Source organism: Acomys minous (assembly GCF_964271855.1).
Source record: "Acomys minous genome assembly, chromosome: 6".
Classification (NCBI taxonomy): domain Eukaryota; kingdom Metazoa; phylum Chordata; class Mammalia; order Rodentia; family Muridae; genus Acomys; species Acomys minous.
Genome location: NC_140487.1, coordinates 51,365,021 through 51,390,696, shown reverse-complemented (window position 1 = coordinate 51,390,696; position 25,676 = coordinate 51,365,021). Strand labels below are relative to the sequence as shown.

At 37.1% G+C, this 25,676-nt stretch overlaps 2 protein-coding genes across 2 annotated transcripts in view; both read left to right on the top strand.

The window, feature by feature from the left end:
* The window catches only part of LOC311600536 (vomeronasal type-1 receptor 48-like), a gene marked incomplete at both ends in the record, with an annotated part of 120,925 nt that overhangs the window by 17,412 nt on the left and 77,837 nt on the right, over positions 1-25,676 (top strand). The gene's annotated exons all lie outside the window — the stretch shown is intronic.
* Positions 952-25,175, top strand: LOC311599040 (uncharacterized protein; the record flags this gene model as incomplete). Its single annotated transcript, XM_084784723.1, has 3 exons — positions 952-1,855; positions 7,008-7,142; positions 24,262-25,175. 3 exons carry the CDS (start codon positions 952-954, stop codon positions 25,173-25,175), a joined length of 1,953 nt encoding a protein of 650 aa, XP_084640849.1.

The window sequence follows — 25,676 nt, the reverse complement described above, 5'->3', positions numbered from 1 at the left end:
ACCAAGGAAATCAGGGAATGCTTAAGGTAGATTAGGCGGGTGACCTGAGGGCAGACCTCAGAACTTCTTTTGAACGAGCTGGGTGACCTGAGATCAGATTTACCTATGTTCCACACCATGGTTTCTCCTCTCAGCAGGGAGATTCAGACACTCATGTTTTGTAGCCCACAGTTCATTCTGATACACAGAGTACAGATGCTGTACTCCCTATCAGGCATGTGGTTAGACCTTGGATCCCTATGCCTGTGTCTGTGTGAACCCAAGAACCTTGTTATGTAACTTTCCTTGGCTTGGCCAGGTGACCTGAGGTCAGGTGCACTTGTGTTCTAGACTGTGGGGTCTCTTGTAGGCTATAAGTCCTAGACACTGGTGTTTTTTTAAGCTTATAGTTCAGTTTAAGACAAAGAGCTCAGACGCTGTGAGCCCTGCCAGGCATTAGGCTAGTCCTTAGAGGCTGTTCCAGGCTGGGTAGACCTGGGAACTTTCTGTGGATTGGTCAGGTGCCTTGAGGTCAGATCCACTTGTGTTCCAGACCGTGGGGTGCTCTCTGGGCTAGAAAACATAGACACTGAGAAACCCTGTCTTGAAAAACCAAAAACCAACCAAACAAACAAAAATACAAAAAAAAAAAAAAAAAGAAGTCTCAGGTCCAATACAGGCAAACAGTGTGCTTTCTGTATATATGCAACTGTGAATGCCTGTATTTATCCAGGTAGCCACATAGAAGGTATATAGAAATATAGCCTATGAAGTACAGTATGGAACAACAAGAGATAGACAGATTAATCAAGAATAAATAGATAAATGTTATATATATATATATATATATATATATATATATATATATATATATATTGATCAGTGAATCATAACTTTGATGTGCACTCTATTATTTTTTTCAGATATATGAAATATGCTTCTCAGCTCTTAAAATGAATTCATTTTCTTCTTATGTCCTCATTACAAAATATCATTTACTTCCAAACTGGGCTTGGAATGGTAGCCAATATAGTTCTCTTTTTTTTCTATAGTTTCATAACTGTTTGTCAGAAACCTAAGCCCACAGACCTCATTTCCTGGCAACTGACCTTCATTCACATAATGATGATCCTTGCTGGAGGGGACATTTGGCTTGTAGACATATTTGAGTCACTGAACATTGAGAATGACTTAAAGTGTAAGGCAACTTTTTATACAAGCAGGGTGATGAGAGGCCTCTCTATCTGCACCACTTGCCTCCTGAGTGTGTTCCAGGCTGTCACCATCAGTCCCAGTACCTCTTTGTTGGCAAAATTTAAACATAAACTTAAAAAACACATGATTTATGTTTTCTTATGTATTTGGTCTTTCAATTTGTCATTCACTAGTAACCGGATCTTCTATGTTGGTGCATATACCAACATGAGTGAGACCAGCCAGATGAAGGTCACTAAATACTGTGCACTTTTCCCCATGAACTACATCACTGAGGGACTGATTTTAACAGTGACAACCTCCAGGGATGTATTTCTTGTAGGAATCATGCTGATCACAAGCACATACATGGTGATTATCTTGTTCAGACATCAGAGGCGGTGCAAGCATCTTCATAACATCAGCCACCTGAGAGCATCCCCTGAGAAAAGGGCCACCCAGACCATCTTGGTGCTGGTGGTTTCCTTTGTGGTCATGTACTGGGTGGATTTCATCATCTCATCCACCTCAGTCCTGTTATGGATGTATGACACAGTCACCCTGACTGTTCAGAAGTTTGTGATGAATGTTTATCCCACAATAACTCCTTTGGTACAAATCAGTTCTGATAGCAGAATAATCAATGTGCTGAAAAATATACAGTCAAAGCACTACCAGATTTTTTAAAAGATATATTTATGTTCTTTAAAATACATTGATTTTTAAATTTATATATGTGAGTTTATATATGCATCTGAGCATTCCTGGTGTCCACAGAGCTCAGAAGGGGTCCTGGGATACCCTGGAACTCAACTGACATTTGGTTATAAGGAGTCATTCTGGTGTAATGTCAATTAATTTTTTCTAAAATGTGGATTTTTATTAAACTTTAATAGTTCAAGTAGCAAATTAATATTTTCATACAATTTAAATAAAACTGTGGTAGTACACATGTACAGTCATTTGACATTTCTGATGCCTAGTGCTATAAGTTCTTAAGTTCATTGTCCACAAGTTGTGATTGTGTTTACATGTTGATACAAAATAAGTTTAATATCAATTCCTTGGTTTAGAATTCAAATTTAAGATTGTTCTTCACTCACATTATATATATATAGTGAGGTATTGTACCCATACCACTGAAGTAGAATACACCTCCAATACTTTGAAAATGATACTACAGGCTGTTTAGGATAAGTAAGTTAGACAAGTTAATTGTCAATTGATCAAATCATGGTCATTTCAATTACTATTTATACCACAGGAATATACATTCTAGATATATCAGATAGATATGATTCTATGGATGGATGAGGTAAAATAGTTAGTTAAAGTCTTCAAAGACCTCAGAGATCTAGAGAATATGGCATTTAAAGATGTTTACATTGTTTTAATGATTCTTTGACAACAAGACAGGCTAACTCCTGGCAACACCCAGCCTACCTGAAAGAAGATGATGAGCATCAAAGAACCTCCTTATGGAGAGTGATTCAAATGTTGCAAACAAGTCACTGGGCAAAATGTTCTCATTTCTACCACAGACAGAATGCTGCCTAAAAAAGGCAGCTTGGATGAAGACAGTGTCAAGGGTCAAGCTCTGCTAAGACAGGGTAAGCAAGTCCTGAATGGTTTCTGTCTCACAAATATATCTGTCAGATATACTGGACCAGAAGGCTGATGATGATGCTCCAACGTTTTAGAGAGCTATGGGTGACTATTCAGTAAGCAAACTGTCTTGGTCATTTTTATATTATTATTAAATTAGGAAGCTGCTAACTTGCACTTCCTGTTTTCTCAGGTAATTAATTTTACTCCTTCTCAAGTCTCTGATGGGGTTGAAGGCCTAATAGTTGAGTCATACAATTGAGCCTAATTGTTTTGGGATTGAGATGTCTTTAGGTCTGGATAGATGTTTTAAGTTGATAGAGATGAGATGTGATAGATATTAGTTTCATTCAGAATTTTAGACTCACCAAGATAGGAATATGTTTTCTTCAAGGTTGTCAAATATAAACAGCCAAAACACTATGAATGTAATATAAATGTAATTCCTGAATGTTCTCTGGTTCTTTTGCTGTATATAGTTTGTTTTATGTAAGTGAAATAATATAGATGTATACATAAAACTTAATAATAAAAATGAATTCTTTTTCTTTATTGTACTTTGTGTCATAAAGGTTTCCTTCATGCTAAGGTTATTCGACAGGACTCCTTGTTGATAGTGACTTTTTATGCCTTTCTTTTGAAAAGACATTCATCTTCTAGAAGTCCTTTTAAAATATATTTTATTAATTTATTCACATTACATCTCAATTCTTATCCCATGCCTTGTATCCTCCCATTCCTCCCTTTCTCCTATTTTCCCCTTACTCCTGTTCCCTATGACTGTGACGAGGGGGACTTCTTCCCCCTATATATGCTCATAGGGTATCAAGTCTCTTCTTGGTAGCCTGCTATCCTTGTTCTGAGTGCTACCAAGCCTCCCCCTCCAGGGGATGTGGTCTAATATGGGCAACCAGAGTTCGTGTGAAAGTCATATCCCACTCTCCACTCAACAATGAAGAATGCCCTATCCATTGGGTAGATCTGGTTAGGGGTTCGAAGTTAACTCCATGTATGCCTTAGTTTGAGCAGGACTCCTGGGCCCAGATCTGCTCATCATAATGTTTTTCTTGTAGGTTTCTAGGACCCTCTGGATCCTTCTATTTCCCCATTCTCCCATGCTTCTCTCACCTAGAGTCCCAATAGGATGTCCTCCCCTCTGTCCCACTTTCCTGATAAGTGAAGACATTCAATGGACATGCCCCTTGGGCTAGTGTCCAGATATAAGTGAGTATAAACCATTTGAGTCTTTCTGCTTCTGGCTTAACTCACTCATTATGATCATTTCTAGCTCGATTCATTTGTCCACAAATTTTGGGAATTCCTTGTTTTTAATAGCTGAGTAGTATTCCATAGTGTAAATGTACCACAGTTTCTTTATACATTCTACTACTGAGGGACACTTAGGTTGTTTCCTGGTTCTGGCTAATATGAATCAAGCTGCTATGAACATCGATTAGCAAATGTTCTTGTTGTGTGCTGGAGCATCTTCTGGGTATATTTCAAGGAGTGGAATAGCTGGGTCTTGAAGAAGCCCTATTCCCATTTTTCTGAGATAGCTCCAGATAGATTTCCAAAGTGACTGTACTAGTTTGCATTCCCACCAGCAATGAGGGAGTGTTTCTCTCTCTCCACATCCTCACCAGGATGTGGTGTCACTTGAGTTTTTGATCTTTGCCATTCTGATGAGTGTAGGATGGAATCTCAGGGTTGTTTTGATTTGCATTTCCCTGATGACTAAGGAGGTTGAGCATTTCTTTAAGTGTTTCTCAGCCATTTGATATTCCTCTGTTGAGTATTCTCTGTTTAGTTCCAAGCCCCATTTCTCAATTGGATTACATGTTTTGGTGGTGTTTAATTTCTTGATATATATATATATATATATATATATATATATATATATATGTTCTGTATGCCTCTTGTATGTTTATAGGCATCTCTTTCTTCAGATTGAGGAAGTTTTCTTCTATGATTTTGTTGAGAATATTTTCTGGGCCTTGGAGTCTAGCATCTTCTCTTCTCTCAATGCTTATTATTCTCAGATTTCTTCTTTTCATGTTATCCTTAATTTCTTGGATGTTTTGTTTCAGGAATTTTCCAGATTTAACATTTTCTTTAATGGTTGCTTCAAGATCTACATTTGTATCTTCTAGACTTGAGATTCGTTCCTCCATCTCTTGGATTCTTTTAGAAAGACTCACCTTTGTGTTGCTTGCCTTCCTCTCTGAGCTCTCATGTTCCCCTTTTTTCTATCTGTGTGTTTATAATTGAATCAATTTTCATCTTCAGATCTTCAACTGTTTTACTGATTTCTTTCATCTGAATGTTTGTGTATTCCTGAGTTTCTTCCATTGACTTTTTATAGGCCAGCAGAGATTGAAGTGTTTTATTGATTTCCTTCATCTGGTTGTTTGTAATTTCCTGAATTTTTCCCAGTGCCTCTCTACAGGCCTCTTTCATGTCTTCCACCTGTTTGGCTGCATCTTCCTGCATTTGATTAATAATTTCATTTGTTTCCTCCATTGTCATTCTCATTACTAAGGAGTTGAGGTCATATTCTTGTCTTTCCATTGTGTGAGTTCTCTGGGTTGTTTTCTTTGGGATCGCTGCTGTTGTTTAGGCATCTTGTCATCTCTGTTTTTGGCAGATAGCTTCTCGAGTTGGGTGGAAGGAGCTTGGAGATAGTTCACCTGTTTTCTCATGATTTCCCTAGGCTAGAAGCTCTGATGCTTCACTGGTCTGGATGGCAGGAGTCTAACCCTGTAGTTTGGGTCTCTCACAGTCAGTGATCCCCAGCTTCCCTGTACTGTGGGTTCTGTAATTGTCCTGGGTCTCTGAATGTGCGTTGGGTGAGGCCAAAGTGTCCACAGCCTTTTGGGTCCCCTTGTAACACTGGAGCTATCCAGGGACTGAAGCAGGTCAGGCGGAGGGGTTCTACTGGCCACTCTACTCCCTGTCTCCCCAAGATTTCCTTAGTCGTGGAACTTTAATGCTCCACTGGTTTGTTGTTCCTGGTATTGTTTCGGGACCCAGACCACTCGCAGAGTCTAGGTTAGTGTCACAGGGCCTAAACCTCACACACTTAGTCCAGTTTGCGTCTCTGGACCCAAATGGGTCTCTGGACCCAAACAGGCCTCTGGGCATTATTCATGCACTTAGTCCAGTTAGCGCTGAGTCCAACCAGGGTCTCAGGCCCAAACTGCACACTTAGCTTGCCAAGTTCAGCTAGAGTCTTGGGGCCCAGACCGCATGCCAAACTAAGCTAGAGTCTCTGGGACCAAACTGCCCACCAAGCTCAGCTAGGGTCTCTGGACCCAACCGCACACCGAGCTCAGCCAGAGTCTCAGAGCCTGCACCATCTGCCAAGTTCAGCCAGGGACTCTGGGCCCAAACTGAGCGCTGAGCTCAGCTAGAATCTCTGGGCCCAAACCACCCACCAAATTCAGCAGTCTCAGGATTGGGACTCTGCACTGAACTCAGCCAGGGACTCTGAACCCAAACAGCACGACAAATTCAGCCAGATACTCTGGTCCCAATCTGCACACTGAGTCCAGCCAAAGTTTCAAGACTGGGACCATGCTCCAAGCCCAGCTAGAGTCTCTGCGTGCAAACTGCCTGCTAAGTCCAGCTAGGTTCTGTGGGCCCAAACTGCCTGCTGAGTTCAGCTAGGGACTCTGGGCCCAAATTGCACCCCTCCATTCAGCCAAGGCCTCTGGGCCTAAACCACACCCCGAACTCAGCTAGAGTCTCAGGGGCTGAACTGTGTGCCAAGCTCACCTAGAGACTCTGGGCCTAAACCGTGTGACGAATTCAGCCAGGGACTCTGGGCCCTGGTCTGTGCACTGAGTCCAGCCGAAGTCTCATAGCCGGGACTGCACACCAAGCTCAGCTAGAGTCTCTGGACCCAAAGTGTGCACCCAGTCTAGCTAGGTTCTCTGGGCCCACACCACGAACTGAGCTCAGCCAGGGACTTTGGACCCAAACTGCATGTCGAGCTCAGCTAGAGTCTCAGGGACAGAACTCCTCGCCAAGCTCAGCTAGGAACTCTGTGCCCAAACTGCATGCTGAGCTCTGTTTGGGTCTCAGTAGCTAAACCACACTCAGAGTCCAGTTTGGGTCTCTGGGCATGAGCGGTGTGCCAAGTTGAGCTTAGGTCACGGGGCCCAAACCACGTGCCAAGTTCAGCTAGGGTTGCGGGGCCCAAATCTTGCACTGAGTTCCCTCTCCTGAAGCAATTCCCAACAGTTACCATGTCAATCACTTGTGCTGGAGGGTTCCCATCTGCAAACCTCTGCCACCACTGCCCCCTCCTCCTCCGCCGCCGCCGCTCTGGTCCAAGAGACTCCACACTCTTCCTGTGTGCAGGGGTATGCAGGTTTTCTGTATTTTGGTTCTTTCAAACTGTGGAGTACTCCTGCTGTAGTGGAGTGGGGACCTTGTTGTTCCTGGTTCAGAATTCTGTGTAATTTCCTGAATTGCTTATTGGAGCTTCCAAACACGGTCCACACTGCTCACTGCCATCTTGGATCCTCCCTCAAGGCTTCTTTTCCCATCATCATATTAATAAGGAAAATATGGTATATTTTCACAATGGGATATTACTCACCTATCAAAAGTATTGAAATCACGAGATTCACAGAAAAATTGGATGAAACCAGAGTAAAAATCTGGAGTGAGGTAAGTCAGAACAGAAAGAAAAACATAATATTGATTCACTTATATGTGGTTTCCAGTGGTTAAGTCATTTATGTGAAAATCACACTTGATATAACCACAAAGTTATGTAATGTGTAAGGGCCTAGGTGGTAGGGATGAATCTCCTTACAAAGAAGTAATAAAATAGATAGTTATGGAAAGACTGGGAGTTGGTTGGCATAGGTAATTTAAACAATGCAAGGGAAGGAAGAGGGGCAAGAAAGTGAATGGAAGAGGAGACAGTTAAAACTAATGAATAATTCAGAAGGAGTATGGAAACAATATTGTAGAAGCTTTCTAAATATTTCATATATATGTAAATATATTGCATATAAATACATATAATATATCATATAATATATATTCATATAAATATGTATGACACATAATATTATATATATTGAAATTGCCAATGACAGAGTCCCAACTGAGCATCACTTAACATCAAATGAACCTTCGAGAACTGAGAATGGATTACATCATTGAGTAATTGGATGAAAAAACACCATGAAAACCATGAAACCACCCTGGGCAATCCCAAGGCTATTTTTTGCTCTCCATCAAATGACAGTAAGACCCTAATGCTGAGGCAACACCTACACATCACATTTAACTCAAAGAATAAGTATCTGTTCCCATTGAACATTTATGGTTCAATAAAATACTGACTAGTTTTCATAGTACTTTACACACTACCAAAGGATAAAGGAAAACACCAACCTAGAAACTTTTCCATGTATAAGGGCAACCTGCCTGCAAGATATGCTGGTGCAATAGTGCCACAAATATTTTGGGAATAACAAATCAATATCTTATTTGATTTAAGGGCCACTCCATGAGATGGAACTCAGAAATGGTGCTGCTTAGGTGGCCAAGAACCTGAGATGAGATAGGCCAGGGAACTATGGGAAAATAAAATACTTGTGTTCTGCTAAAGGAAAATAGCTATAAAAGGTCTCCTGATAACATTCTGTTATTCTCATAAATCTGTCCTTGCTCAGCCATATATAGAGAAGCTTCCTCCAGCAGCAAGTGGGAGTAAATACAGAGACCCACCAAAAACAGTATGCAGAGTGAGAGACCTTGAAACATTCAGCTGTAAATGGAATGCCTCCATCAAATCCCTTCATTCAGGGCTCATGAAACTCTGTGAAAGAGGAGGGGAAAGAATGTAAAACCCAGAGGGGATGGAGGATACCAAGGAAACAAGGCCTAATACACACCACTGACACACATGTAATTGGAGAGGCTAAGGCAGCACACATAAGGCATAAACCTGTACCAGACAGGATCCCTGAGCTGAAAAGAGAAGTGGACACAAGGACCCATCCCTAACCCAGAAGCTTTCTCAAACTGATAGCCACTTGCAAGTAAAAAATTAGTTTTTTCCAAGGAAGTCTCACTGAGTAAACAAAACAATCCTAAGGATAGGCCCTGTGCACTTCCTAGCACAATCCAAACTCAATTGAATCTTTGAAGGTTCTTTGAGAACATTGAATCAGGACATTCTGCTTTGCTTTTTTGTTTTGTTTTGTTTTTATCTTACAATCTTATATTTGCAAATATATTTGGCTTCTCCTTTTATGTTTCTGTTGTATTTCTTTGTATGAGAACTTGCATCTTACTACACAAAAAAACCATACTGTACATCATGAATGTGTATGTAAACAAAAGAAAGAGAAGGAACATTGCCAGGTTCATTCTATGAGACCACACACACCCTGACACATAAACCACAAAAGAATAATAAAAAATACTGAATTTCAGACCAGTCTACTTCATGAACATTGATGCAAAAATACTCATTTACATACTCACAAACTGAACCAAAAAATACATCTAAAACTTCATCTGCCATGGTCAATTAGGCTTCATCTCAAGGATGTAGGCACGGTTCAACAAATGAAAACGCATCAATGTAACCCACCATATAAACAAACTGAAAGAAAAAAAAAGCACATGATCATTTTATTAGATGCTGAAAAGACTTTGACAAAATCCAACAATCCTTCATGATAAAAGTTGGAGAGATCAGGGATACAAAGTACATACCTAAACATAATAAAACCAATATACAGCAAGCCAATAGTCACCATCAAATTAAAAGGAGAGAAACTTAAACAATTTCACTAAAATAGGGAATAAGACAAAGTTGTCTACTCTCTCCATATATCTTCAATATAGTACTCTAAGTTCTAGCTAGAGCAATAAGACAACTAACGGAGATTAATGGGATACACATTGGAAAGGAAGTAGTTAAAGTATTACTATTCAGAGATGATATAATTGTATACATAAGTAACCCCCAAAATTTTACCAGAGACCTCCTACAGCTGATAAATACCTTCAGCAAAGTAGCTAGACACAAAATTAACTAAAAGAATATCAATTGCCCTTCTTTATAAGAGTGATAAACAGGCTTAGAAACATGCTATGTAAACAACACCTTCACAATATGCACAAATAATAGAAAACACCTAGTATAACTCTAAGGAAAGGAACACTTTCATGACAAGAAGTTCAAGTTTTTGAAGAAAGATAGTAGAAGATTGAGAGGTTGCCCATACTCATAGATGCATAGCATTAACGCATAAAAATGGCCATCTTACAAAAAGCAATGTACAGATTCAATTCAATTCAATTCCCATTGAAATTATAACACAATTATTTACAGACCTTGATATTTCATTTTTAAAATCTATGCTCCAAATGCAAGGGCTCTGATGTTTGTAAAGGAAACACTACAAAAGCTTAAATCACACATTGATGCTCGCACTTTTATACTGGGAATACTTCAATAACTAACTCTTACCAATGTATAGGTAATAAAAAAACGCTAAACAGAGAAATATATAGAGCTAACAGAAGTTATGAACCAAATGGTCCTAACAGGTATTTAGAAAACATTTCACCCAAAAACCAAAAGAATATACATTCTTCTCAGCACCCAAGGAACTTTCTCCACAACTGACCACATACTCAGTCACAAAGCAAGTCTCAATAGTTACCAAAAAAGAAGGAAAGAAATAAAAAAGAAAAGACCCCCTGCATTCTCTCAGACCACATGGATTAAAGCTGGATATCAATAATATCAGCAACAACAAAAAGTCTACAAACTCATGGAGACCAAACAACTCCCTACTGAATGGCTACTGGGTCATGACAGAAGTTATAAAAAAAGGAAATTAATGGCTTCCTTTAAATTATTCAGTGAAAATGAATATATAACATAAAACACACACGGACAACACACACACACACACACACACACACACACACACACACCAAAACCCCCCAAAATCAAACCAAAACCAAAAGAAAACAAAAACAATATCTATACTCATGAAACAAAATGGAAGCAGTGCTAAGAGGAAAGATCAAGGCATTAAAGGCCTGATAAAAATTGAAGGTTTCATACTAGAAACTTAAGAGCACATGAAACCTCTTAAATAAAAAGAAGCAACACACCCAAGAGGAATAGACATCAGGAAAAAAATCAAACTGAGATCTGAGATAAAATTTTAAAAAGAGAGAACAATAGAAAGAAAGAATGAAACAAAAGGTTGGTTCTTTGAGAAAATCAACAAGATAGATAAATCCTTATTCAAACTTACTAAAAATAACCAGAGAATATCATAATTAAGAAAATCAGAAATGAAAAGGTGAGCATTAGAACAAACATTGAGGAAATTCAAAGAATCATCAGGTTTACAATTATCCCATGCCAACGTATTACACTACTGGAGTAGAAAGTGGAAACAACCTACACGTCCCTCAAACAAAGAATGGTTAAAACAGAAAGTGGTACATTTACAAAATGGAATACTACTCAGCTATTAAAAACAAATGTATCACACAATTTGTAGGTACATGGATGGAATTAGAAAATAACATCCAGAGTGAGGTAACCCAGACCCAGAAAGACAGACGTTGTATGTATTTAATTATTAGTGGATATTATCCATAAATTACAAGAAAACCACAATTTACAGACATAAAGATACCAAGTAACAAAGAATCCCCAAGGGAGGATGCTAGAATCTCACTCAGAAGGGAGAATAAACTAGACATCTGAAATAGATGGAAGGAGTGACCTAGGTGGGACAGAGGGTGGGGAAGAGAGCAGGTGGGGTCCACTTGTGGGAAAGGGGAGAGTCTAGGAAAGAAAATAGAAATTGGTGAGGGGAGGTTTCTGGGACATGTGAAGCTCCCAGGAGTCTATGGGAGGATCACCCAAGCTGAGACTCCTAGCAACTGGGAATATGAAGCCTGAACTTGCCAGCTCTTATAGCCAGGTGGCACATCCAGCGGGAAGGAGGAGGCACCAAACCACCCATGAAACCTTTGGCCCCAAATTTGTCCTGCCTACAGGATGTGTAGGGATAAAGATGGAACACAGATTAAGGGAATGGTCAACCTGTGACTGACCCACCTTGAGACCAACACCATGGGAGAGAGAGCCAACCTCTAATCCTATTAATGATACTCTGATATGATTGCAGATAGAGCTTAGCTTAACTGTCTTTTGAAAAGCTTCATCAAGCAACTGATGGAAACAGTTGAAGAGACCCACGGACAAACAATGGTCTGAGATTGGGGAATCTTGTGGAAGAGTGGGAAGGAGAATAGAAGGAACTGGAGGGGTCAAGGACATTGCAATAAAATCAACAGAGTAAATTAACCAGAGCCCATGGCATCTCACAGAGACTTACTCCACAGTAAAAAAAAAATGGATGGGCTGACTTAAGCCCCCTACACATATGTAGCAGATGTGCCGCTTGGTTTACCCTAGCAATTGGAGGAGGGGCTATCTTTTCTCTGATGCCTGCATTTGGATCCCTTTTCCCTAGCTTTGCCCCTTTTCTTGGCAAAGATGTGTTTAGTCTTGTGTCAACTTGAAGTGCCAGGGTGGGTTGCTACTCATGAAAGACCTCTTTTTTCTCTGAGGAGAAGGATATGAGGAAGTGGGAGATGAGTGTGAAGGTGGGACTTGAAGGAGATGAGGTAGAGACTTCAGTCTGCTTGCAAAGTGATTAAATAAATAAATTAATGAAAATCCAACAAGTCATATATTAAAAACATGTAGTCTAAAAAATTAGAAAATGTAAAGGACATTCACAATATTTTCAATAGATGCCACTTAAAAAAGTTAAATCAAGATAACATAAATAATTTAAATAGACATATAACCCTAGGAAATAGAAGCAGCCATTAAAAAACAAGATCAGGGCCAGAGGGTTTTTAGTGCAGAATTCTACCAGACATTTTTTTTTTAAACGGATGTGACACAATTTATTAAAGCATTTTTCTCCATGTGGATTTTAGGTTATCTTTCCAAGCCACCATATCCAATTTTATATATTGGCTTTATGTAAGAAGTTATTTTCAAAATTTTATGCCCCACTGATCTGAGGCACTGAAACAGTGAGAAGTCCTTATAACAGCATGTTTGTTATTCATGCTTCAGGATCTGTCTCATGTATTCAGCTAACAAACACCAGATGTAATGCTACTCTTGTTGACATATTCCATACTTCATGTAGAACCAACAAAGTTCACAGAGACATAGATAGGATAGGCCCCAGCCACCAGGAACACTAAGAACTTAAGAAATAAAATACAGCCCTCTGCTTTAAATACACCGTCACTATACTGTCACTCTGAAACTAGCCTGCATTAATTGCTCACAGTCTAGAAGAATCAAAACAGATGCTGTACCCACTTAATTTTTTACCTCTTCCCTGGAATCAGTATTATGAATCTCATTTAGAGCGTAAAGATGTTTTTTTATGTGGAACTTGATAGCACACTGTACTAAGAAGCAATTGTACTAAGATTTCAAGTGTTCAACAAATTCCAAAATAAATAATCCTAAAGAATGGTAACTCTATTTAATCTACACATTTATTTTACTGTTTGGAATATCTCTTTGTGATTATCTGTGAATATTCTTTTTCTTAAACAGGTACAAGCATCTTGCTCTTACAAAGAATATTTTACATAAGTCCAGTTAAAGGGCATGCATTCAAATAACAGTGATACTTGTGCTACAAAAATGCAGACTATGAAAGGAGAGTTAACACTAATACTCCATAAATCATGCCACAAAATAAAAAACAGAAGAAGTGGCCAAATTCATTTTATTAGGCTGAAGTCACCCTGATACACAAACCACACAAAGACTCAACAAAGTAATTGAATTGCAGACTAATTTCCTTTATGACCACATAGGCAATGTCAATCAACAAAATAGTCAGAAACCGAATCCAAGAACATATCAAAAAGATCATCCACCATGATCAAATAGGCTTCATCCCAGAGATGCAGGGATGGTTCAACATACAAAAATCAGTAAATATTATTCACCATATAAACAAACTGAATGAAAAAGCCCATGATCATCTCATTAATTTCAGGAAAAGCCTTCAACAATATCTAACACCCTTTCATGATAAAAGTCTTGGAGGGATTATGAAAAAAAGAACATACCTAAACTCAATAAAGGCAATTTACAATGAGTCTGTAGCCAAAATAAACTTAAATAGTGAAAAATTTAAAGCAATTACAGTAAAAAAAGAGTAAGACAAGGTTGTCTATTCTCTTCAGATTTATTTAAGATAGTAGTACTTGATGTTCTAGCTACAGCAAAAGAAAAATGACTGGAAAAGAAAAAGACAAAGTGTCTGTATTTGTAGATGATATAATATACATAATTGACCCCCAAAACTCTACCAGGAATCTTCTACAACTGATAACCAACTTCCGTGAAGTGGTTGGACACAAGAATAATACAAAAAGGCTTCCTTAATCAGCTGATGGAGACGGATGCAGAGACAATCAGCCAAACAGCAGGCCAAGATTGTAGAAAAGTGGGAGGGAGAATAGATGGAGCCAGAGGTGTCAAGGACACCACAAGACCTACAGAGTAAACTAAGCTGGGCTCACAGGGGCTCACAGAGACTGAACCACACACAACCCAAAGATCTTACATGATCTGGACCTAGGTCTCCTTCACATATGTAGCAGATGTGAAGTGAATTATAAAAAGGTTTTTAAAATGAAAAGGAGAGGAAAAATGATTGAAACAAACAAAAACGGTGTGATATCTTTGACTCTAGACTTTCTTTGAAGTCTGGAAGAACTCTGCTGTGAGCCCTTCAGGGTCTGCACTTTTCTTAGCTGAAAGGCTTTTTATTATTATTTCAGTCTCCTCATTTGTTATTGGTCTGCTTAGGTTGTTGACTTCTTGGTTTAATTTTGTGATTTGGCAGAATCTAGAGAAACACAAAGGCTTTTTAGGTTTTCCTACTTAATGGACTACATGTTTTAAAAATATTCTCTTATAATATTCTGACTTTATTCAGTGTCTTTTGGAATGTTTCATTGTTCATTTCTGATTCTGTTAATATGGGTTCTCTCTTCATTTCTCTCTGTTCATTGTGCCAAGCATTTCTCAGTAACATTTGCTGATTCTTTATATTGTCTTATTTGTTGCTGCTTTGTTGGCTTCTGCTTTTACTATTATTTCTTTCTGTCAACTGGGGTACATATGGTTTGCTTCAATTGTATTGTATTTTTGAATTGTATAATTATGACATTTATTTGTTTTGTTTTTTTTCTGATATTTAACATAGGTAGTTGGAGCTATAAATTTCCCTCATAGGATTGCTTTCAATGTATCCCAAAGATTTCTTATTCTTTTCTTTTCTTTCTTTCTTTTTTTTTTAGTACTTGTGCACTTTAATAGTTTGAGATGATCTTTCATTTAGGCTCTTAACAACAAGTATTTTTTTTTCTATAAGAGGCCTAGATAGTTGCTATAACTTTAGAAAATTTGATTTTTTAAAAAGAGATTTACACATTTATGCATATTTATATATAATTATTTCTCCTGCATGTGTGTAAGTGAACCACCTGTGTGTAATGTCCACAGAGGTCAGAAGAGGGCATTGGATGCCCTAGAACTGTAGGTACAGATGGTTGTGAATGGGCTCTGGGGACAAAACCCAGGGCTTCTATGAAAGTAGCAAGAGTTCTTAACCACTAAGCCTCCTAAATGACTCACTTTAAAAAAAAACTAATTGACATTATCCTGAGAACTCTAGAAAGCAATAGCCATTAAATAGCTTCTTGTCCTACCAGCATCTCATGTAGAGACATGTCTTCTGCAGGATGAGAATTGTTGGGAGTTAGGTTGACTTCTTGTTTGTTTTGCTTCTGGTTATTTTGATACAAGGTCTCACTATGTAGCCCTGGCTGGCTTTAGATTTGTTACCTAGACCAGAGTGGCAGAGGTCCTCCTGCTCCCCTTCCCCAGTGCTAGGATTAAAGGTGTGCACCACCACACCCAGCTAAGGTTGACTCCTAATGAAGCATTTTTGTGAATGCTTGAAGCTAAACTAGTTTGCCATTTCATGATGCTGTAGTCAGACTGACAGCTTAAATTGTTTTCTTTTTTAACCATTTTTTATTAATTTGTGCATATTACATCTTGATTGTTACCCTTCCCCTTGTCTTATTATTTTCAATTTCAAATAGTTCCAGGACATTTTTGTTTCTCCATTGGTTTCTTCTTTGACCCTCTCTTCATTCTATAACTCGATGCTTACTCTCCATGAGTTTCTGTATTTACTAGAGATTTGTTTGTTATTAATTTTAGTTTTATTGAGTGTGGTCAAACTGGATACAAGGAGTGATTTGAAACTTTGTGACTTGTGATGATTTGATTTGCATTTCAGGATATGGTCAGTTTTAGAAAAGTTTCTATGTGCTGCAGAGTAAAATATATATTCTTTGGTGTTTGGTGAGGCTATTCTGCAGATATCTGTTAAGTCCATTTGGTGTATCATGTTATCTATTTATCTGATGTTTTGTTTATTTTTATCCAGATAACCTGTCTATTGGAGAATGTTGGGTAATGAAATCACCTACTAATTATGGATTGATGTTAATCTGTGTCTTTTAATCCAGGAGTAAAAAATTTTTAAAAAAATGAAATTGGTGTTCTAGAGCTTGGTGAATAGATATTTAAAGAAGTAATGTCTTCTTCGTTCACTGTTCTGTGATTACAATTAAGTGCTCCTCTTTATCTCATCTAATGTGTTTTATTTAAGTCTATTTTGTCACGTGTTAGGGTAGTGACTCCTGCTTTCTTCCTCCTTCTATTTGATTGGATCACTTTTGTCCATCCTTTTACTCTAAGGTAGTGACTATTGTTGGTGTCGTGATCTCAATGGTATTTTCTGTCTTAATATAGGGATTTATATGGCACCATATTTTCCACAATCTCTCCGCAATGCTTATTCCTATCTTCAGCACAAAATAATGCTTCCTGTGTTGCCTTAGGTTTGGCTTGTTTAACGTAAACACTGTTAGGCTGTCTATGTTCTGGAAAATTGTTCTTCCTTTAACCACAGCACTGGTGTTGCTTGGTTTATTATTTTAGAGTGGCCGTCATTTAGGACTTGAGATGTATTGCTTTAGGCTCTTCTATCTTTAAAAGTTTATCTTGAGAAATCTGCTGTTCCTACTCCACTGTTTCCTTGGAATTAGGGAAACTCACTTTTCCATGTAATTGTTTTGTTTTGTTGTGGATTGTTTTTCTCTTAGAGCTTTTAGTCCACTTTTTTTTTGTCATTATGTATCCTTAGTGTCTTAACTGTGAGAAGCATGTAAAGTTTGTTTCTGCTCTCGTATTTGCTGTGTTCTGTGTGCTTCTTGTATTTTGCATGAGTAAGTCTTTATTTAGTTTGGGGAATTTTTCTGCTCTAATCTTATTGAAAGTGTTGAATTTCTCATTGGCTTGGGATTATTTGCTCTCACCTGTACCTATAATTTGAAAGTTTGATTTATTCTCCCCATGGTGTCCCACATACACAATACGTTCTAGGCATGCACTCTATCAACTGAGCTACAACCTCATCCCCACGGCCTGATTTCTGTTGATAATACAGTTACACTACCTCACTTCTGTAAGAAAGATTACTTTCCTCAAGTGTGTTTGGAGCAGGTGACACTTTCTTTTAGCCAAAGAACGAGACACTGAAGGACTGTCAAGTAAGCGTGGAGGCTACCACAAATACTGTGGAAGCAGGATGGATCCTTTTGGGAATCTAAAACTTTTTCTACTTCTTTGAAATGGTATATCATTATTGTTATTTTGTAAGGAGGGCAAGGAAGAGTTAGGACACACACAAAAAGATATGGCCTAGGGAGAATAACTCATGGGTAATGCAGATCTCAGCTGTTCCTACACCACTGTTATGGCATTTGGGAAGTACACTTTACCATTTGATGGTACCAGTTTGTAACAACCACAAAGTCAGAACTGCGTTCTCCAGATGACATGATAATTATAGGTCTACAGGGAGATAAGTTGATGGCACATCTTCCTTATACCTTATATTTTAGAGCCTCATTCTACATGAATGATTTCAAAGGACCAGCCAGGTGAGTGTTTCTTTTTATTAACAGTGAGAGCTGTAAGCAGGTAGCAGAATGTAGCTAGATATTCTGTAACAAAGGATTAGAGAATTATATGTGTGGTATATGACTTTCAAGCTATACTGTATACTAAGCATACAACAGATGCTTGTAGACATAAAGATAGCAGTGTAACAATTGATAAAAGAACATATATTTCACTTAATATTATCTCTGATTATATATGTTACACTAGGAGGGGGTTTATTGGAAAGAGAGGCCTAACAGAGTGGTTGATATAGAGACAGGACAGGCCAATAGGATGAAGATGATCAATGGTGTTATCTATTGAATGAAAATTAATGAAACCATCATCTTTTACAATGAATGCACATTCATATGTATGTAAAGAGTATCTCTAGATGCAATATTTTTTTCATTTTTATTACGTTTCTTTTTTTACCATATACATTTATATTATTGCACATAAATAAAATAAACTACAAACAGCAGGAAGAACCATGAAACAATCAGGAATTATATAAATGCTACATTAATAGTGATTTGGTTACTAGTATTTGGCAAACTTGAAGTAAACATCTTTCCTATCTTGTTGAGTCTAAAATTCTGAATGAAAATCAGTGTCTATCATATCTCATCTCTATTAACTTAAAACATGTATCTAGATTGAAAAACATCTTAACCCCTAACCAACTAAGCTTATTTGTAAGACTAAACTATCTGGTCTTTAACCTCATCATAGACTTGAGAAGGAATAAAAATTAATTACTTGAGTGAACCAGAAGTGCAGGTTAACAGCTTCCAAAATGAAAAAAGGACAGAGACAGTTTACTGGCTGAACATTCACCCAAAACTCTCTATAACATTGGAACATAATCTTCAGTCTTCTGGCCCAATATAGCTGACAGGCATACCTGTGGGACTGGAACTACTGAGTACTTGCTTACCCTGTCTTGGCAGAGTTTGGCCATAGACTCTTCCTGGACCAAGGCTTGCCCATTTTTTAGGCAAAATTCTGTCTGTAGCACAAATGAGGACATTTTCCCCAGTGGCTTGTTTGCTACATTTGAAGCCATCTCCATAAGGAGTCTCTTTGATGCTCATCGTCTGCTTTGATGTAGCCTGCGTGTTGCCAGGAGTTAACTTGTCTTTTTGTCAGAATAATTTAAAAAAAGCTTTAAATGCCATATTCTGTAGGTCTCTGAGGCTTTTGAAGACCTTTTAAAACTATTTTACCTTATATATTTATAAAATCATATCTATCTGTTAGACCTAGGATATATATCCTTGTGATAAAATTAGACTAGTATTTGACATGACCATGATTTGTTAAACTAACAATTAGCTTGTGTTACTTAATTATCCTAAATAGCCTACAGTACCACTTTCAAGGTATTAGAAATAAGCCTTGTATTATAACAGAGTTGGATGAGTATAACACCTCATATTAGAATATATATATTCTATATACATAGATAATGTGTGTGAAAAATAATCTTAGGTTTTAATTATATACCAATGTATTAAAATTACACTTATTTTGCATCAATATACAAAATTCTATGCCAATGAGTTAAAAAAACCTTATTTGTGAGTAACAATTAAGGCCTTGAGTGGAGGAGTAGATTCAATAATCTACTTTTTTTCTATCATTCCTCTATTTTTCTATATCTCTCTTTCTTTCTTTTCAGTGCCTATCTCCTTATCTATGAAAGAAAGAGAAAGAAAAGAGAGACATTCCTGAGTCCAACCTAGTTTTCTCTCTGTATAAGACCAATAATAACTTATAAATAACTCCCAATGAAAATAAGCATCTGTAGCCCAAGACAACTAGTATTAAATAATTTATAGTGTATCATTAACTTTCTATTTTGTTTATTTTGCATATACATAGCAATTCTTAAGCTTTTAACTCACGGCCCAGTAAAAGATATTGTTAACATTTTCTAATTAGTTTTTAATGAAATTTTAGATAGAATTACTTATTCTATTGCAACAATTTCTAATAAAGTATATTTCTGTAGGGATTCCAAAATCATTTGGAAGTCTTCATTATTTATTAAATCTATTAAAAGATTATCCTTATAAAATGTAAACTGTATAATTTTCAGGTACTTGAGTTTTTTCATTAAAATAAATTCAGTTTCAATATTTCATGTTTTCTAAATTTAGCCTTGTACCAATATAATATTGAATAAGCTTTTCATTAGCTATGAGGAAAATATTTTCATTTCTCAAATAGTATAAAATTATTTAAAGCCAATATCCTGAATGTTTCCTACAACAGTTAGAAAATACAATTGGTCATTAAAATATGCCTTCACAAAGAAATTCCAAGTAATTTAAATTTAAGTAATGAATATTTTAATTTTAATTTTGCTCAGATATTATTTACTAATGTATTTAAGATTAAAATGGAAGAATAAAGGCAGGTGTGGTGGCACACACCTGTGATCCCAGCACTTTCAAGACTAAGGCATGAGCATCCTGAGTTTGATTGAAGTCAGTCTTAATTAAATGTTGAACTCCCCATGTCTCTTACTCTTACACACACACACACACACACACACACACACACACACACACACCAAAAAAATTTCAACTGGGAAAAACATAATGTAGAATTATGAAATTGTCTTTAAACAAATAGAACAGTATGACACCAGTTAATGTCATTAAGTTAATAGCCCCATGAAATCAACAATACAAAAACCAAATGATAGAAACATGAATTTATGCTTTCAAGCATTACAGAATTTCAGTTTATTTTGAGTAACTTGCATTAAACCTGCACTTGTGCAGTAGGCTGGACCTACAGATCTAATCATGTCAGTTGGAAAATAGAGGACACATTCCGCATTTTCCTTAAAGTTCATTTTATCACATAAAACATTTTATATAACTCTTAGTTTTTCACTCAAATGATGTAGAGGTATTCATGTTAGTAGCCCTAGCAAACACTGCACACAAACACACACACACACACACACACACACACACACACACACACACACACACACACACCAGTTTTTCAGTAAACATCTTCGTACTTCCCAAACTCACACCATGCAACTTGTGACAAAGCTCAGGGTATGGTTGCTTCCCCACAGTCTCACAGTGACACTCCTGCTGCTGCTGCTGCTGCTCTATCTCAGGGGGGCTGGCTCCTAAGTGTGAGATTTGGATATTCTAGTCAGCACCTGTGTGCCTCCAGTTACAGCTGCATTAAATCTATTTCTGAAGAACAATTCATACATTTAAGTTACTTAAGAGTATCAGGTAATAGCTATGAATTAATACCTTGTTAATAGTCATCAGTATTTAGTCCTGCTGTCATTGTCTATTTAATAAAGGTTTCTTGGAACTTGCTTGGGTGGTTAAGGTCTTCATTACCTGAGATCCCTGAAGACGTATTAATGTTGCTGACGGTGGACAACACATCCGAAAGCACCATGCATCTTGTCTCCTGAAAGTCACACACTCACTTTATGTTCTCTGAGCAGTTGTACTGCTTTTAGGTTATTATTCACTAAATATGGTAAAACATAAAATGAAAATGATACTTTTCATCTAGTACACTTGTATGCTTCTTAGATTACTAAATCTCCACAAAGCCGAAGGCAAAGATGACCATAAGCTCATAAAACAAAACACTTCTAAAATTAAATACTATGATAATGATGGGGTAACATGATTTTTATCAGGAGAACATAGAGCTATGCACAAAGCAGCTCTTGGTCTCTAGTGTTGCAGGTCTCTTCAGACAGCGGACTGCACACAGCTTAGTCTTTATTCTGAGTCAATTTAATAGTGATGGCTTCTCAACTACTGTGCATGTTCCTGAAATCACTTTGGGTTTCAGTACTTACAGTTAAAATTACAATTTAAATGAATGTGAAAGCTCACAGCACTGAAGTTTTTTAAATAAAGCAACTGGTCTTTCTCAGTGCATTCAATGTTAACTTTGCCATGGTAGCTATGGTTTTTTTCTGGTCCAGTCTCAGCTTCAGTGAACCTCAGAGACATTTGATTAATTAGAAGATGTATCGTTTTCTGTATGGCAAAGCAATGGATATGAAGTAGAGAGATTGAAGAATATACTCGTGAAAAAAGAAAAAACCCATTTCAGATTACTATCTTTTATCTTGTTATTATCGCTTTATATTAAAAATATTACATATGCCATATTAATAAATTGTAGATGTATAATTCATAAGAATAATTATAAAGGTATGGTTTGTGCATTTCAGTTTGGAGACTGAGGCTTGAATTGCGGATTATTACAGAGCTTTTATTCATTTGTTTAAGACCTATTTATTTTATTTCATATATATGAGTGTTTTGCTTGCATGTATGTCTGTGCCACTGCTGTGCCATGTCAGAAATGGCAATAGATCCCCCAGCATCAGACACAGATGATTATGAGCTACCATGACATTGGTGGAAATCTAATCCAGGACATTTGCAAGAGTTAAAAGTGTTTTCTTTCTGGACAGATGAATCTGGATAGGGGAAGACACCAATCCACCACCCCGGCCCACATGTTGGAGGCTTTAAAAGACGGAACACCACCGTGCAGTTACCTAAATGTTTGTTAGTGAGAGATCCAGATGTTCAGCCCTGAAAAATGGGGTGAATCCATTCCTTTACTAGATTAAGATTTTTAGGAGCATAAACCATGTAAACATAAAATGTGGGATTTTTCATGTTACATATTCATGCAGATTTTATAGGCTGGTCTCTACCACTGCTTCATTATTTTTATACATACATGCATATGTGCATCCATATTTGTGGAATATACATGTGAACTTGAAAATAAAATTGGGCCCTCTTTTTCTCACACAATATGAGTCAATATATTAATTTTCTATTTTTTTTATCACAAAGCTGATTTAAAGTACTGAATTAAGTTAATTCAAAAGTAAATTGATCCTGGTAACTGGGCCCAATGACTTACGTAAACAGCAAAGCTAAGACTGTTGAGTGAAACTGTAAAAATGTCTGGTGCTGGTGATATATTAAAACATTGGGGACCCTGTTTTCTACTGCATGGGAACGAATCCTTTTTTAAACAGAAATTTCCAAAAGGCGTCACTATATGGTCATCTTCAGCAAGTTCATGTTTGTCATAATGTGTGGAAAATAGTACTTGTCTTAATGTCACATGTTCTCTCTTCACATCTTCAGATGTGACTATGTAGCTTGTAGTAACTATAGAAGCCAGGGAAGGAAAAAAAAAGGACAATGGCTAGGCTAATAATTGTGGTGGGAGCAATAGAGAAGGGAATAGCAGGGTACAAGTATCTGATCAGAGAAAAGGGAATGACTGGGATCCTTGGTACGGGAGAAGGGAGCTAAATACAGAAGAAGGCGGGGAAAAGTCAGTAGCAGGATACAATTAGCCAGATAGGGAAAATGAGTAGGTTCTTAGGTAAGGTTGCAGGACATAAACACAGAGGAAGGATGCAGCTAAGTAAAATTAAAATATGGGTGCCTGAAAAAGATCCATGAGGAATCATACTGTTAATGACTTACTTTCTGTCATTTATCTCAAAAGAGTAAAGAAAAATAGTTTGTCTTTATAGCTGGAAATTAGCTCATTAATCCTGAACTGGAGATCACAAAGTTGTTTAAAGACAATACAAACTGACCTGGAAACCATCTAGATCCATTTAAAATTAATGGGCATAAAATTAATAGGTTTGGAAAGTACACTAATGGTCTCCAACAGTATCTATTTCCTTAGGTCCAGATTCTGAGCATGTAAAATTTCATAGATTAAAAACATTAAGTAATGAACTGAAGTAGACATTTTCTCATTAAAATAGTGAGATTACCATAAATTATCACTGTGATTCCACTAGAAACATGAGACAAAACATGGATAATTGCAAAATAGATATAGTATATTCTAGAGCATGATATTGACTCCCCTCATTTTTTGATTATTTTCCTGATTTCTCCTCCACCTCAGACTAATGTAGTTTTGTTCAGTTGCACAAATGTGATTAATATTTTGTGGACATCTCTAACATTTTAGGTGTTAGCTATAAAATGAGAGAATTTAAATCAATAGGCAGGAGACTCAGGTGAAATACAGGCACACAAGGTCTGCATTGTGTGTGTGTGTGCATGTGTGTGTGTGTATGTTGTGATGACCAGTTTGGAACATCAAAAGTTTTTTTTTGAACATCAAAAGTTAAAGAGACAGATTAATAAATAATTATTAAGAAATTAAGAAAATAATAGGATGATATAGATATACTCTCCAGTGAATTAAAGTTTGACATATACTCTGTTTTTGCAGACATAAAAAATATTCTTGCATTATGCTCTTAAGATGAATATACTTCACACCTATGACTTCATTCAAGATTGTCCTTTATTCCCAAGCTGGGCTTGGAGTCATCGCCAATATGTCTCTCTTTTTACTCTATAATTTTGTTATCCTAGGTCATAGACCTAAGCCTGTGGACCTGATGTTATGTCAACTTACTTTAATTCATGTAATGATGGTTCTCACTGGAGGGGATATTTGGCTTAAAGACATATTTGAGACACTGAAGGCTGAGAATGACTTCAAATGTAAAATAACTTTCTACATACACAGGGTGATGAGAGGCCTCTCTATCTGCTTCACCTGCCTCCTGAGTGTGTTCCAGGCTGTCACTATCAGCCCTAGCACCTCCTTGTTGGCAAAATTTAAACAAAAACTAAAACTATACACGATCCATGCTTTCTTCTATATTTGGTTTTTTAATTTATCTTTCAGTAGTAACCTGATATTCTATATTGGTGCTTATACCAATATGAGTGGGAACAACCAGATGAAGGTCACTAAATCCTGCTCACTCCTCCCCATGAACTACATCATCAGAGGATTTCTTTTAACAGTGACAACCTCCAGAGATGTGTTTCTTGTAGGAGTCATGCTGACCACAAGCACATACATGGTGATTATCTTGTTCAGACATCAGAGGCAATGCAAGCATCTTCATAGCATCAGCCACCTTAGAGCATCCCCTGAGAAAAAGGCCACCCAGACCATCTTGCTGCTGGTGGTTTTATTTGTGGTCCTGTACTGGGTGGACTTCATCATTTCATCTACCTCATTCCTGTTATGGATGTACGACCCAGTCATCCAGACTGTTCAGAAATTTGTGATGAATGTTTATCCCACAATTACTCCTTTGGTCCAAATCAGTTCTGATAAGAGACTAATCAATGTGCTGAAAAGCTTGCAATCAAAATGCCACTAGATTGTTTTAAAAGATTTTTTAAAAAGTTATTTATTTATTTTTATTTATATGTAGAAGTGTTGTGCCATCATGTATGCATTCCTGTGGCCCATGGAGGTCAGAAACGGTCATGGGATCACCTGGAACTGCAGTTTCAGATGGGTATAGGTGCCATGCTGGTGTAGCCCAGTTATTGTTTTTTTCCTAAATTACAGAGTATTCTTAAACTTCAATTATTCAAGTAGCAAATTCAGATTCTTTATATGATTTTTAAAATTTTTGTGGTATGACATTTATACATTATTTCTACATTTCTTCTGCCAAACACTATAGAACTCTTAAATCCATTGTACGGAAAAAAGTTGATGTTTCCACATGAGTTGTGTTTCTCCTTTTTACTTCATATCCTAAGGGTGTCCTTGATGCTGAGGTAACTAAGAAGAAGCTCCTTTCTGATGGTGGCTTTTTAAGCCTCTCCGTTGAAAATATTTTCATCTACTCTTATTATCTAAAGTAACTTAA